The following is a 16,316-nucleotide window of genomic DNA, read 5'->3' as shown; positions in this document are numbered from 1 at the left end:
CTTCAGCCAGGTCACGATCTCGCGGTCCATGAGTTCGAGCCCCGCGTCGGGCTCTGGGCTGATGGCTCAGAGCCTGGAGCCTGTTTCCGATTCTGTGTCTCCCTCTCTCTCTGCCCCTCCCCCGTTCATGCTCTGTCTCTTTCTGTCCCAAAAATAAATGGAAAACGTTGAAAAAAAAATTAAAAAATATATTCCTGGAATAAACAGCTGAAAACTGGGTTCACTTCAGTCGAAGTAGTGAGGGGAAAAAATCCCAAACCTTTGTTAACCTCAAACTGTCTTTTTTGAATATTTTTTGAATATTATTGAATATTTTTAGGATGAGCACAGGTGGCTGTCAGCTAAGATTTTGCAACAGAATTATGTATGGTTTAGTGTTTCTAACTTGGAACTAGTGATTTATTTGAGCTGAGTCTTAAATCATTTAATGGTTCCTTAAAGTGTTCTGCTTTGGGAAATTATCCCCCTCCCCTGACAATGTAAACAACAGCAACAACACAAAAAACCAAGACTCAAACAAGCCCAGAGACAAGTATTAAGAGCTGCATAAAGGAGAGTCGTGTTGCTTAAATTTATCAGAAAATGGACACTGTCCTGGCCAGTGAAATTAACTAGGGAAAACTTTGCTTCAACCTAAAATATTCCCTACCAGAAGATTAGTTTCACCTTGTTTCACTAAATAAACGTGAAACAAAAGGTGTAAAATATTGGTTTGAGGAGGTGCAAAATCATCCATTTGGGTGGGTTCCCATGAGCCTTGGTTGACTCTGAATGTAATCCTGAACATTTGAATTAATAACTGAAATGATTTTGATTCTAAAAAGTATTTACTGAGTGCCTACGGAAGACAAAGTTTGTGCCATCATTAAGTTAACAAGAGCAAGACAGATACTAAATAAGTAATTCAAAAAATATTTTTATATGCTTCTGTTCGGTGAGGTTTGTGTGTTGATAAACATGTGATAAATGTTGTCAAAATATCTGCTATGTAACACACAGAAAAATTAGATGTTAAAATGCAAGTGCATAATAAGTGGAAAAACTTAGAATTCAGAGATTTCATTTATTTTGAGATTTCAAGAATAAAAATATTAGAAATGTGACATACTTTGAATTTTAAGAATAATTCCAAATTTTCATGGACTTTTTATCTAGCAGGTGTGAGAGATAAGCCCACTGACCCAATCAAAGGAGGGACAAGGACTAGGAGCACAGTGAGGCAAGGGTTTAATCAACGTACTTGCAAGAGTGGGTGTCTGATGGACAGGCACATTTGGGGCACTCACAGCAGGCAATTTATCTCCTAGAGTGCAAGTCCCTCCCCTGATTCCTCATTGGCTGAGTACTACAGAGCTTACAGCCTTACCCAGACATCACCTATGCCCATGTAAGGAAAAAAGTAGTCTGATTGGAACAAATGTACATTCTCTGAGGTAAGGCAGAGACTTTTAGTCCCTCCTCCCTTTATTCTACAGCGCATGCTCATTGCAAAGCCCGTAAAAAGGTCCATGCTCATTGCAAAGCCCGTGAAAAGAAGCCCATGAAAAGAAGCCCACAAAATGGAGAGGGGAAGAAGAAGAACGAAGAAGTGAAGTGTCTGAAGGTTTGGGACTCCATTGTGTGTGTGTGTTTCGGGGGGGGGGGGGTTGTACATATTTCCAGTACGTTGTAAACCTACTGTTAACTGGACAGCACATGAATCATCTCTCTTACTTCTCACAGGAGGCTATCCAATGTTAGTTATTCCTTGTTAACTAACATTGTCTATAAACTAGAACACTATTTGTACATTTTCTAGGGCTAGCGTTAAAGGAATGGTTAAAACATTATTATAGACAAAAGTGCTAAAATGTTTTAAACACCATCAATCTATTAGTTAGAAGTATCTGCCCACTTTTTTCATTTGTTCACATGTTTCCATCATATAAATCATTTATATCCCCTTCTGTCTGATAAAGGCAATCAGTAATTTACCAATTAAATTTTCTTTATTCCCCTTATTATTGAGTCAGTATTAAACTACTGAACTAACAATGTTTCATGTTTGCATGAAAATGAATTCCCTAACATGCCATGGTATTCATCCCAAAACACAGGGCAGAACATATAGAATGATAAAATTCAGACAACTGTATAAATTATAAGAACCTTGCTAACCTGTTATCCTGGAAAGCACAGGAAAAGCCTTTATAATTCAGACATGCAATCACCTATTGATTTTTCTTTTCTTTCTTTTTTTTTGTTTTTTTGTTTTGTTTAAAAACTTTTTTTTTAAGTTTATTTATTTTGAGAGAGAGAGAGAGAGAGAGAGAGAGAGAGAGAGAGAGAGAGAATGAATCCCAACCAGGCTCCACACTGTCATAGTGTGGAGCCTGATGTGGGGCTTGAACCCATGAACCATGAGATCATGAACTGAGCTGAAATCAAGAGTTGGACCCTTACCTGACTGAGCCACCCAGGCACCCCTGATTTTTCTGATGGCTGACTTTGGCCTTTTAGAGTTTAGTCAATCTGATTCTCTGACTTGGAAGCTAGAGGCTGGAAGTAGCATAAAATGCACAGGGAAGCCTTGTTTGGGAACTTGGCTATCTTCTATCACGAATGATGTCACACAGGGAGCTTTCTTCCTATGGATATTCATATTACTCACATGGAACTAGAAGGAAAATAATTGACAGATTCTATAGTTGTGGTGAATAGGTTGGGCTTTGAATCAGACCAGGTTTGGAGTCCTAATTCTATAATCAAGCTGTGTGATTTGGAGAAAAGGTAAAACTTTTGTTTTCTACCTATAGAATGGAATCTACTTTGTAGACATGTCGTAAAGATTAAGTGAGAAAACATTTTTTAACTGATAAGCTGATATGCCATGAACATAGTCATATAATATTGCTGAGAAAGAATGACTAAAAGTTATACATATATACTTTTAAAAAACACTTTATAGATTTAAAAGGACTTTTTACATACATTATTTCAAAATTTCTAAAGAAGCAAACTCCTTTTAGAGCCACGCTGGTGGAATATTGTCAGTGATTTCAGGAAGTAAAATATACAAGCGGGAGCTATTTGATTTGGTAGAACAAGGTCATTTTATTTAACTAATGGGAGGGCAAAGGTGTTAAGAATTTCGCTTAGCCTCACTGACCTCATTGCCTTAAACATAGTTATGTTGGCTGTGAGACAAAGGAGAAGGATTTTTCCTAGACCTGCTGATCCACTGAATATGCTAACCATTGGCATGTGACGAGATGCTTTCACTTTCAAGGTCCTCAAGATAAATAAGGCTTACAGCAACCATGGGCTTCCTAAGGGATCTGAGAAGGAGGAAGTCCATCTAGACAGTGGGTTGTACTGGATGCACACCTAGAGACAAATGGAAAGCATAACACAGCTCAGGAGAAGCCCAGAAATGAATATCAGAAAGTCAACAGAAACCGGATAAAGTGTGACACACGTGACACAAAAGTGACATTGATTCTCCTCTTCAGTGTGGATTCCCAGAGTGACTGAAGGATGGGAATCAGAAATCAGCCTAAAAGATGACTTGACTTAAGAAATCTGGGGCTATTGGCTTTTATTGTTTAATTGGAAACCTCATTTTGAGTGGAAGAAGTAACCTGATTTTTAGGTAAATCTATTCAATTGTGGAGAAAAAAAAAGGACTTGTTTGTGTTTGGAGGAAAGGCTACTACTGGTTGTTTCATGTCGACTTTGAAGAGGACCCTTGAATTGCAGAAGCAGGTACTGCCAGATTGCATCTTTGGTCACACCTTCTGAGTTATTTCTTAATGTCTCCTGAGGCTGGTTATCCGTGAACTGCGTCATTGCTCAGACGTGGATCCCTGTGGTCTGTCTGTGTTTGCGATGGAATTGACAAAAATTTGTCGATTGAGCCTTCTGTACAGACACTATGCTAAATGTTGGGTGTACAAAATATGGACAAACAGTCTTGATGTCATGGAGCCCACGCTCTAGAAGCAGTTGAATACATAGAGTGTTTCCCCTTTTTGGCTTCTGTTTGTCTTCTAATTTACTTCTCTACATTCAAAAGTTCAGATACTTGTTTGGAGATGTATTGAGTATGAATTAACTTCTTTTGGTACAAGCCCACTTCTTGTCTGGAGTGAATACAATGATACCTTTTATGACATCTGATGGCTTCTGCGGTCAATAAAACCTATCTAATAGGATGGTTAATGTTTGACGGAAGTCTGAAGGGAGAGGCTGGGGAAGCAGAACAGTGCGGAGGGAGTGTTCTCCAGGGAGATTCTCAAGCCCCAGCAAGAGTCTCAACAGCTGAATGGAAGAAAATAACTTTTAACGGCCATTTTGTTATTTACTTACAGAAAGGTAAGGGTTGACATGTCTTAACTATGTTGATAATGTACTTCTTCAAGAATGACAAAATAGATGGTGGAGGGAGAGTACTTAAGTTGCTGGACAAATTTATTCCTTGAAGAGTGCTATGTAGCTGGGAAGGGAAGGGAAGCTTATTTCTGGTGTGACAAGTTTTGCTTAGGGAGCATAATTTCTTTTTCAGTTTCTTTTAATTAGCCTCTATTTTATAAATTTAATGAAATAGCTTTGGTTGAATCAAGCTTGGCAGTGGAAACAAAGAAAATATGGAGTTTTGGGATGTTTAAATGAGTATTATACCCATTCTTTCTGATTAAAATATAAGAGCGCCTAGAGCTAAGATGCTCTGGAGCTCTTGTATTCCAGAAATTAGAATTGGAATCTTATTCTTAAAAAGTGTTCTCTCTCAGATGTGGTCTTCAAAAAATGAGCATTCTATCTACTTCTCAGAGACTGAGATTAAACTTAGGATTCTTGGGACTGTCTGGGACACAGTGGGGGAGGGGAAATGCATAGGAGAAAAGAAACCCTTTTCTTAAAAGTATTGGATATAAGAATTGAAAACAACCAAAAAACAAAACAAAAACAAACAAATAAACAAACAAAGAGTTGGAAACAGACAGACCTGCAAGCAAGTCTTGGGAAAGCAAGACTTATTGTATGTGTTGGTCAGCTTTTGGTGTTTCTTTCCACCTCATTGGTAGATGTACCATCTGCTAACAAGTGATTATTTTGAGATGTCAAGTTGTGTACAGCCTATTGTGTCTTCAAAGGTCCAGTCTCTGCCTCTGTCTTGTTTTTTTCTTTATTATGGGTGACTTTTGCGGGACAGATGCTGTCTCTGATGGGGGATGCTGAACAGGAGATTAGAAGAGCAATACATTCTCTGATATTTTCTTGTTTTTATTTTTCTTCAAAAACTTAGATAGCAAGTGAAAAACCCTTTCAAAGAGAAAGAAAGCACATGTTTAGGTGACAAGAAAAATGGATGACATTTAGCTCTCACCAGGAAAAAAAGAATCACTGAGTAAGGGTTTATCGCAGATTGCAGGGTATATAATTTATGAGTCTTCAGGGTTGGGCAGATGGGTTAGGCCAGTTTCATCATTTACCAGCCAGCAGGCATTGAGCAGATTGCTTAAGCTCCCTGGACCTTAATTTTCTCATCTATAAAATGGAGATACTTGCCCAACCAAGCAGTTGTGAGAATAAATTAGATACGCTTGTAAAGAATTTGGTACATTGCTTGCCATGTGGTAGCTGTCCAATGAAAGTTGGCTCTCCTGTCCATTAAAAAGGTCAAGTAGATGATTCAGGTCAAGCTGAAAAGTTGTTGTTTCATTTCCTAGGGAAAAACAACAGTAATGTTACAGTAATGGCATTTTGGGCAAGAGAGCAACAGATTCTATTCTAAGGACATGAAATCCAAAGATAGAATGATTAAACAATTGGGCTTTGTTTTTTTGTTTGTATGTTTTTATGAGAGGCATTTAAAAGCCCCTCTGATGTTTTGTATATAGTTGACACTTGAACAACATGGGTTTGAACTCTGTGGGTTCTCTTAGGTACAAATATTTTCAATAAATACAGCACAGTCCTATGAATGTATTTTCTCTTCTTTATAATTTTCTTTATATTTTCTTTCCCCAACTTATTTTGCTATAAGAGTACAGTATCTAATAAAACATAGAAAATATGTATTAATGGAGTGGTTTTGTTATCATAAGGCTTCCAGTCAACAGTAGGCCATTAGTAGTTAAGGTTTTGGGGAGTCAGAAGTTGTATGCAGATTTTTGACTGCACGGAGGTTTAGTGCCCCTAACCCCTGAGTTGTTTAAGGGTCAACTGTGTAAGTTTTTCAGTGGGCGTGGCATCCTTTGAAACTTGCCTCAGTGACCCCTGGGAAAAGTCATTGTTGTTCAAGATGAAGGTTACCTTTCCTATGCCTCCTCCCTTCTTTTATGAAAAGCAAAATATATGCTGGCAGGAACTCAACTTAGAAGTCCCTGGAAAGGAGAATGCACCCCCACTTTTCTTCCATGTTAAGAGAGGTGACTCTGAGAAGGAAAGCTGAGCATGAATCATCCTGCTTCTTTTTCCAAAGGCTCACAAATAAGTGCTTTTATGGGTGTTAGTTTACATGGATAAAAATCTATAGATTTAACTGTTGGCATAAAATTGCATTCATTCAGAAATCCTTGGTCTCCAGCCTAGACTGGGGCTCATTCTGTGGTCTACTCAATGATTCAACACGGAAAAAGTACTTCAGTTTGTTACGGGAGTATCTATCTACGTATTTGTTACTTGTGACAACAAATAGCAATGTTTACTGAGGTACAGTAAATATAAATGTAATAAAAACAGATATTTACTTAGTGGTTGAAGTAATAAAAAAAAAAAAGTTGATTTTTCACTTAAGCTTATATAGCAGCCCAAGCTATGCTCGGTTAGTGTATGTGGCACAAAGAAAACTTAATTTTTCTCAAAAGATTCTCTAAGACTGACATATTGAATTTTCTCGTCCATGATATTCTGAATCAATAATTTCTTACCATATTTTAATTATTTTTAAATATTAAGACTTGTGTTCTTGACAAAGAGATAAAGAGAAGTCAAAATGGTAGATTTGTGGTTTTAAAGAATGTTTAAACTAAGGATGAACACCTTTTCTGTTCATCCTAGGGAGGGTTCTGTGCTTGATCTGTGCAGCCAGATTGGTGCCCCTTCCTCAACCTCTCTGAGCTTAGTTTCCTTCCCTATAGGATGACAACAGGACCTACCTTGTAGGATTGTTGTGCTATTTATGTTTTTAATTTATTATTACTATTTTTTAATATTTATTTATTTTTGAGAGACAGAGAACGAGTGGGGGAGGGGCAGAGAGAGAGGGAGACCCAGAATCAGAAGCAGCCTCCAGGCTCTGAGCTGTCAGCACAGAGCCTGACGTGGGGCTTGAACCTGTGAACCGTGAGATCACGACCTGAGCCAAAGTCCAACCCTTAACTGACCGAGCCACCCAGGTGCCCTGGATTGTTGTGCTATTTAAATGAAATAAGTTACCCAAAGCGTTTGACTTAGTAAATGCTCATAAAATGCTAGCTGATTAAAAAAAATTTTTTTTCAACTATAAAAAAACTAACTCACGAGAGATTTCATAGTGGCATGGTATTCTTTATTAAGATAGAATTAAATTCATTTTTCTTTTACTCTCTGACTCATCCCAGCCGCCAATTATGATTTAATTGAGGGATTGGAAAGTGAACCTGCTATAGTTGAGCATGTCTGTACATTTTTGTCATGAGAACCCTTGCCTCGGGGCTACTTTATAAATGAGCTAGTATTACAACAAGTGTTTTAGGGATTTTTGTTTTGTTTTGTTTTGTTTTAATCTCTGTGTCCAAACCCATTGGGATGAAATCTAATTTAGATTTACCTCACAAGGAATTTCTAAGGCCAGAATGTGTGATTTTATTATACTGGCAAATGCTTGTCTGTGTCCTTCATAATACACAAGTCACTGTTGTATCATGAGAAAGCACTTTGTCAAAAGCAATTCAGCCATCTTTTATGAGAAATAATGATTCCTAGCCTCCTCTTTAGGCCAGGGAAGGCCCTTAGGATGTTCTGACAGATACGGAGGAAAGCACATCTTTCCCTTGTGGCCTCCCGGGGTTTCTGAGGTGTCAACCTGCACATCGCAGGGAAAGCAACACTGACGTCTTACGGCCAACCTGCCTGACATGTCAGGCAAGCACCATGACTAGGCATCCATCTATGCCCATTGGGGCCCTCCCTTCCCTTTGACCTCCCCTGACCACCCTCTCATTCAGGGATGGGGCATCCTGTGCGACTCTGAAGAGAGGGCTCCTCACTCCCGCTGCCCTTCCCTTACTCCCTTCCTGGGAGTGTTGGGTGGAATAAAGCTAGGCAGGAATAGGCATAAGCCCATGTCCCAAAATGTTTCTTAGAGTTCATTTCTTCTTTAATACGACTGATTCCAGTAGTCATTTGTATTTAAATTGATCACATAAATTAAAAACATTTTAAGTCCTGGGGGAGGCTGTCTATCTTTCGTGAGCCCATTTATCTTGACCACGAACCTATTGATACAAATAATCACTCTCAGTTTTGTAGATGTGTAAATCCAGATTTTCATACACTGAAATATTGGCATATCTATGTTACAAAGCTTAGCGAGAGAACAAAGTGCTTCTATTTGTGTGCCCGGGGGTGGGCGTCCATCCCTCATTTTCTTCTTTCCTTCCTCCTAAATCAGTCTGAAGGATGAGGCAGCGGCCCTGCTTTTATGCCTGCCTGTTTACTTCTAGCTTATTAATGGCCGCTTTAATTGGGTCCCTAATTTGTCAAGAGTGCAAATTGGTCAGATCTTCCTGTGATTTTTCTAGACCTTTAGAGATGTAATTGGTGCCAGAGATTTGTGAGCAAGACTGACAAGATGGGCATGATTGATCTGAACATCACTTGATGAACAATGGCGTGAGCAGGCTTTTAATCTGATCTTTATTCATATCTGGCCTTGCTTTATAATTTATGGGGCTCTTAGCAATATACAGTGCAGAGATGAAAGAAATGGTACACAGGATATATGGTGCTGTTGGGTCCTGGCAGTATTATGAAGTCCAGTCACATCCTTTCCTGCCCACATCACCTATGAAAACAAATTTTCTAGTCCTTCCCTCCTGCACCTCCTTTGTTCTTTAGAAATGCATAGTTCAACCTTTGAGCAGGGTAAATTATTTGAATTCAAAGCCCTTAATGCTTCATTTTTTTTTTTTTTTTTCTGTGAAGGATGAGCGATGACTAACTCTATTTAAGGTTTGCCTTTCTAGCTTTTTGCAAGGGGGAGAAAATCAATGCTTGTGTGTTGAGTTACTTGAAGGTTTGGAGACTTGGGATCTAGAAATTCCACGTCCTTACTCAGATAAAGGGGGAAATGACAAGAGTGTCTAAAAATGCCTCTTGGAGGAATTGGCGCCCAGCAGGAGAATCAATCAAGCTTCGAACGGAGCCCTGAGAGGCCTGCCAGGGGCACTGCATGTATAATAGAAGACAGCCCTTTCTGAGGCCACCTCTGTCCTGGAATGGCAGTGCCTTTCTTAGTCAAAAGCAGAGTTCCTTGGTATATTAGTTTGGTAGGGCTGCCAAAGCAAAGCACCATGGATGGGGTGGCTTAAACAACAGACATTTATTATCTCACAGTTCTGGAGTCTGGACATCCAAAATCAAGGTGTCAGCAGGGGTTGGTTCCTTCAGAGGGTCATGAGGGTCTGTTTTTGGCCCCTCCTTTCTGCTTCTGGATGCTCATCTTCTTCTTATGTCTCTTCACATTGTCTTCCCTCTCTGTGTGTCTGTGTGTCCAAATTTCCCCTTTTTATGAGGACACCAGTCAGATTGGATGAAGGCCTACCCTAATGACCTCATTTTAAGCGCATTACCTCTGTAAAAACCCTATCTCCAAATAACATCACATTCTGAGGTCCTTGGGAGATAGGACTCCAACATACGAATTGGGTGTGGGCACTATCCAACACATAACACCTGGCTTGGTTAAAAAATGGGAGACTGCTGGGGCACCGGGGCGGCTAGGTCAGTTAAGTGCCGACTTTGACTCAGGTCATGATCTCACAGTTTGTGGGTTCAAGCCCGGCGTCAGGGTCTGTGCTGACAGCTCGGAGCCTGCAGCCTGCTTCAGATTGTCTCCCTCTCTCTGCCCCTCTCCTGCTCTTGCTCTGTCTCTCAAAAATAAATGTTAAAAAAAATTTTAAAAAGGAGACTGCTAAGGTGAAGGTCAGCGGGGAAATGAGGAGAGATGGTACGATACGGGAATACGTGTTCTGTAGGAACTCGATCTCCTAGGCTAATGTTCCTCTGAGCAGGGGGCATCATAACAGTTTCTGACGAGGAAGAGCAGCAGAGTTTAAAAAAAAAAAGGAAAAGAAAAAGTTTTTTGAATTTTTGGGAAGATGTGTAATGGATTAAGTGATACTAGATGTCTCATTATGTTTAGGAAAAGAACATGGGTGTAGAATTAGCCAGGCAGTGTGATCTCGGGCACGTCTCTTAACCTCTTTAACCCTCACCTTTAGATTTTTGATCTTTAAGAGGCAGATTTTAACAGTACCTGCTTCAGAGGGTTCTTATGAGAAATCAATAAGGTAACGCATATAGAAGTCTTAGCCTGTGCATGGCAAATGGTTTTCAGTAAGTGTTAGCTGCCTTCGTGCTATTCTTCCGGCTGGACACAGATTTAGGACGCAGAGGGATTTGTGTTTTGTGGGCTGTGGTGAATCGAGGCATTAGCCGTCAACAGCAAGGCCAGCAGCCCTGATTCTGTATTTGCCGATGGTCCATGGTTAAAGCAAGTGGTGGTGGCTTTCCAAAATCCCCCTTTCCCACAAAACCTTTGACCTGTGTTGCTAAGGATGTGCTTGGCCTCACAGATAGTTGCCATAGAAACTGTCTGAATTTAGTCTTTGTGCCTGAGGGGAACCCCAACAAATAGCAAAAATTCTAAGCAGATCTTTGGATCAACCATTTCGGGTAGGGCAGCTAAAATGTCACTGAATTATCTAGAAATACACTCCAATCCTTTTCTAAGCAGTGTTTGTGAGGAAATCTATCAAGTGTGTGTGGCGTGGTGGTTTTAGGCAGTTGCGGTTATAAACTATGGTTTCCCTCCAGCAATATTATGATCCAGGATGTGATATTCATTAGTGGAATTACGTCCATGCACAGAGGAAATATAGGCAAGATTTGTTTGAGGGGCTAAAGTCCTCCTCTGGCATAATCCCAGCATTAGTGCCTTTTGCCTTGATGCATTCAGATAAAGGCTTTGTCTCACTGCTTCGCTTGGTTGTGAAGGCTGCTTCTTGAGTATTATGGGGGCCTCCAAATGCCAGGGATGAAGAAAGGAGACGTTCTACAGGACAGTGCTGAAAGCTCTGACTAAGGGAACGAGGTGGCAGAATGAATTTTTATGTGATGAACACTGTTCAAACTATTAACTCATTGAACCCCATAAATCTCAAAGGTAAGTACTATGATCATCCCTGCTTTACAGAGGAATACAGACAGGTTGCTGGAGGAGCCAGGATCCAAACCAACCAGTCTAACTCCGGGGTCTGTGTTCCCAACAACCGCACTGTGGGGTATATTTGTTGCAAATAAATCATGGAACCCTAGGCATGGCAGCAGAGAGCAATTACTTCTCTTGCTCACTGGAAACCTTTCTGTGCTATGACTGACAAAATAAGGGATAAGTGCATTGCTACTTTTACGTTTTAGATTCCTTAAAGCATCCCAGATGGTGGCCTGTCTGAGCATCTGACTAAAATAAGGCATTTATTTTATTTTCATTTGCTTTTCTATCATTCAATTTATATGTCTTTGGGAGATTAAAAGCACTAAAGAAATCAGTTCAAGGAAGAGGTGATGTATATCGGCCAGTCCTTAACCTATTTACTGAGCAGAAATCTGTTAGTGTATTTAAAAGAGAAGCAACCCTTTTCACCAACAATAAAATTGTATTACTTTGCATCAAAACAAATCTTTAAATTCCAAATTAACTTCCTTTAACAATTTGTGTTTATTCTGAAAGCTCTTATAGATTGGACAAAATTCATAGGATATCAGTGTTAGACAATTAAAATGTTTTAGAATTTAACAAACATCTGTTGAGAGCTTAATATATGCAAGGCATAGTATGACAAGCTGTGAGAGGTAAAAAAAAAAAAAAAATTTTTTTTTTATTAGGCCTGATGGCGTCTGGGTGACTCAGTTGGTTGAGCGTCAGACTTCGGCTCAGGTCATGATCTCGCCGCTTGTGGGTTCGAGCCCCGCCTCGGGCTATATGCCAACAGCTCAGAGCCTGGAGCCTGCTTTGGATCTGTGTCTCCCTCTCTCTCTGCCCCTCCCCCGCTTGCGCGCACTTTCTCTCTCTCTCTCTCTCTCTCTCTTAAAATAAATAAACATAATAAAATTTTTTTAAATAAAAAAATAAAATTAGGCCTCTGTCTTGAAGGATTGTGCTTCCTAGTAGAGGAAATAACACGGATATATAAATAAATGATAAAAAAATAAAATGCAGGAGGGGTTTCAAGAGGAAGATACATCTGGCTGGAAATCACTGACGATTTCATGAAGGAAGTAGGATTTTGGTTCTAGCTCCGTGAGCTACCCCTTATTTGCGTATCCCAGTTCTTAGCATGGTATCTGGCATATGAGAAGCTTTTTATAATAATTCGATGCTTTTGAAATAAATGAACAAGTTGGAACTAGAGGTAAGGTATGACAAGTAGTATGAGTAGAGGTCAGGAAGGACAATCTTAATCCAACTTCCTGATGCAAATATTATCTGTCCCTTTATTGCAGCTGGCCTTGTGCTGGGTGGGGAGGACAGCAAGCCCCAAAGCATGGAGACAGGAAATCTCGGGTGCAGAGTCCATCCTGGTAGACAGCTTTACTGAGGGTGGGAAGGGAGTTGGAGATAAGGCTGGAAGAGTAAGTTGGGACCAGTATTTGAAAGCTCTTGAATGCTGTGGAGCTTGAGGAGAATGATCCCCAAGTGTGCCATTATCATGTATATTTTCACTTCTCTTACAAGTATTTTTTATAATAATTATTATTTTTTGTTACTTTTTTTTTTTTGAGAGAGAGAGCAAGCGAGAGAGAGAGAGAGAGAGAGAGAGAGAGCGCGCGCATGCACACAAGTGGGAAAGGAGCAGAGAGAAAGGAAAAGAGAGAGAATCTCAAGCAGGCTCCACACTGTCAGTCTGGAGTGCAACGTGGGGCTTGAACCGACAAACCATGAGATCATGACCTGAGCTGAAACCAAGAGTTGGACGCTCAACTGAATGAGCCACCCAGGCACCCCTTCTCTTAAAAACATTGGTGACAGCTGATCATATGAATTTTTCCAATGTGAAAAAAACAAACAAACCTAGTTAGATTTAATAATTGATTCATTTATATATATATATATTTAATATTGCAATATGCTTCAGCCTGGCATTGTTATTTATTTCCATGTGTTTCCAAACCACATAAGCAGTCTAAAGCAGTAGAAAAATGTCTTGTTTGTGTTTAAGATAATGAGCCAATTCTAAAATGATGTTTGAACACAACGACCAAATTAATTCTGTTGCAAAAGCTCCTTTCTAAACATTCATAGAATTTATGAATCTGATTTTCCTGAAGGTTTTGATTCTAGCTCTTCCTTAACATAGCTGTAGAACCTTGGGAATAGTTGCTTCATTGATTTAGCATGTAGGAACAATATATACATTTTATATATCTCCATACCTCTATTCCTATATCTGTATCTCTGCAGCTCCCACATTATACACAGTACAGTAGAAAGAGTTGAAAGAGGTTTAGGTCTTTGGGATCTGACAGATCTGGCTGGAAGCAATGCAATGTGCCTTTCTAGCTATGTGTTAGGCAAATCACTTAACTTTGAGCTTCCATTTCCTCATATATAAAACAAGTATAACATTTCCTAACTCATTATGTCTGTGAGAAACTCACAGGCTTTCTGACTCAGAATCCACTGTCTACATCACTGTTACACTGGTTGTAAAGGCTCCTCCCAAATCTACCTCCTAGATGTTGCTTAATAAATGCTTATTTCCATCTTTATCTCCTAAGGCATTTGCGAGGCTAAAATTGTGTAGTACATTTACCTTTTTAAAGTTCAAATATGGGAGCTCCAGTGGCACAACCGGTTGGCGTGTGGTACTTATAAAGTTCAAATATAAGCTATCCAAATGTAAGAAATTTAAAATGTCAGGAACTACATTTTTAGGTTGGTTAGAATTTCAATAACCATATTTTCATGGTGACTATATTAGTGATATAAGTTCATTGGAATTTTGGTGAAATGGGTACATGTTCCATTTTACCAATTTTTTGGGTTTTGTTTTAGCAGTCCAGTATGACAGGCAACAACCCTGCTTTATAGTCCATGTGGAAAATTTATATCAGATCTTAAAAATCAGTCCGTCATGATGTGTCTCAGAGTGAAAGTTATAATGTTGAAAAAATGTGAAGCCACAAGAAAGAAAGGAATAATGCTGAACAGAAGAGAGTAAGGGCAGAGTTTGGATTCTTATTTGGTTGCTTTTGGAGTAATAAGAAATATACTTTTCCCTTAGGCATATTGCCTAGTTAGCAACAGTGTTTAGAAGACCGAAGTGTGGCTGGTGAAGTCTTTGAATGAAGGATGATGAACGTTCTTGGGTTCTTTCTGCTCGAGGAAGCTCATGTCTTTGCAACTTTGAATCAGAATCACTAAAATTTTAGTATCTGTTATCCTGGCATTTGCCAAAACATATCTTTCCCATGCATACAATAAAAGTGAAAACTATACTTATTTTCTACCATTTATGACCCTTAAATGGAGAAGATTATAATAAAGTGAAACAGGTAAAGAAATGGAATTACTATGAACTTCTTTTGGGATTTTGACTTGTGTGTTGCTATGGATGAGGCATCATAAAGCTTCTGGAAGGCTGGGTGGTTCCAAAACGAGAAGAAGCTGGCCTTTAGAAATCCCATTCTACTAGGTTTATAACTAGATATTGTTCAATGATCCTTTCTGGTTGGAAATATGTGATATTAACCGACTGGTAACTAATCACTTTTATCTCTGGTTTATTCACAGAAGTTTCAATACAGAAAACCACAATGATGCGAGCCCAACTCCATTGCTTGTGTCTCCTTACACTTTATTTGGTAAGAGAAGAGGATGTTCTTTATTTATTTGCCAGAATATTTTCTGCCATTTTCTACCTCATACCAAGGAAACGATGATTATCATCACCTAAAAAAAAATCTATCAAAATTAAATTGTATACAAAGGACACGTAGTTTGCCCCACTGTGATATTTTTGATGAAATGGCTACAAGTCAAATGTCTACTCTTCAACCAGGGAGGTACTTTCTCCTCAACTCTTAAAAACCAATACCACTTAACAGGCAAGGTTTAAAACAAATCTGTCTATTCATTTTTAGATCTTCATGTATAGCTCAGGGACTCTGGAAAGAAAAGTATACTGTACATATATTAATGTACATATATACTAAATATATTTATGTGTATGTAGTGTGTGTGTGTGTGTGTGTGTGTGTGTGTGTGTATACTTTAGTCTATGTCCCTTAATCTTGACTTTATTTTTTTACTTTGACCATGAAAAATTACCATGGGAATATTAAGAAAAGCATTTTCTCTATTTTCAACCCTGCTCTGTTTTGTACTTTTATCCCCTACATATGGTTTGGAGTTTTCTGGTCAAAGTTGTCTTTAGCCATTTGTTGAGTCAACCCTGTTGACTAACAGGCTTCTAGAAATTAGAGCTGGATGGACTCTGGAGAGACCCAGCCCTCAATCTTGGGTAGATAGTGGGGTGTCATTGTTGTTTTATTCATGAGTCTCATAAAGGTCATACACTTGCCCAACAGTCTGTTGTATTAGGAGGCAAGATTATGGGGAAGCATCTGCTTTCTCTTTAGAAGGAAGTTGCTAGACCCTCACATTTCAAATCTTGTTTTTTTTTCTTCTGGGACCCAAAAATAGCATCAAATTCTAAGTTCCTGAGAGCCTCCTAGAATCCTCAAAGTTCAGAATATTGACATAATGAAACAGAGCCAAACTTGTAAACCTACCAGAGCCTTCCTCCCGGGGGAGGGAAGGAAGCTGCGGTTCCAACTTTATGAGCGATGTGCCTCCTCATAGACTGGGGGCTCAAAGCCAGACACAAGGGCTCCTTGGAGTATGTCAAACATCCCCTCTTAACCTGTCTCCTCTTCTTATCCTACTGAATGCCCTTTGCTATCTGTCTTATCACAGGGTGGTAGTGAAGTCAGACCTAGGTACAAAAGTGGCAGTGCCACTTACTAGTGATAGGAGCTTGGGTGAGATAGTTAAGTTCTGAACCTCA

At 39.3% G+C, this 16,316-nt stretch overlaps 1 protein-coding gene across 2 annotated transcripts in view; it reads left to right on the top strand.

Annotated features, from left to right (window-relative positions):
* The first annotated feature begins 14,964 nt into the window (after positions 1–14,964).
* CDH17 (cadherin 17) overlaps positions 14,965–16,316 on the top strand; it is a 61,601-nt gene continuing 60,249 nt past the window's right edge. For both annotated transcript variants that reach the window (XM_043601383.1, XM_043601382.1), the window contains exon 1: positions 14,965–15,111. In XM_043601383.1, the coding sequence (XP_043457318.1) occupies positions 15,064–15,111 (48 nt within the window). In that variant the 5' untranslated portion in view covers positions 14,965–15,063. The remainder of the gene's footprint in view (positions 15,112–16,316) is intronic.

The sequence above is a fragment of the Prionailurus bengalensis genome, chromosome F2 (genome assembly GCF_016509475.1).
Source record: "Prionailurus bengalensis isolate Pbe53 chromosome F2, Fcat_Pben_1.1_paternal_pri, whole genome shotgun sequence".
NCBI lineage: Eukaryota > Metazoa > Chordata > Mammalia > Carnivora > Felidae > Prionailurus > Prionailurus bengalensis.
Note: the sequence above shows the minus strand (reverse complement) of the source record. Positions and strands in the feature narration are given on the sequence as shown.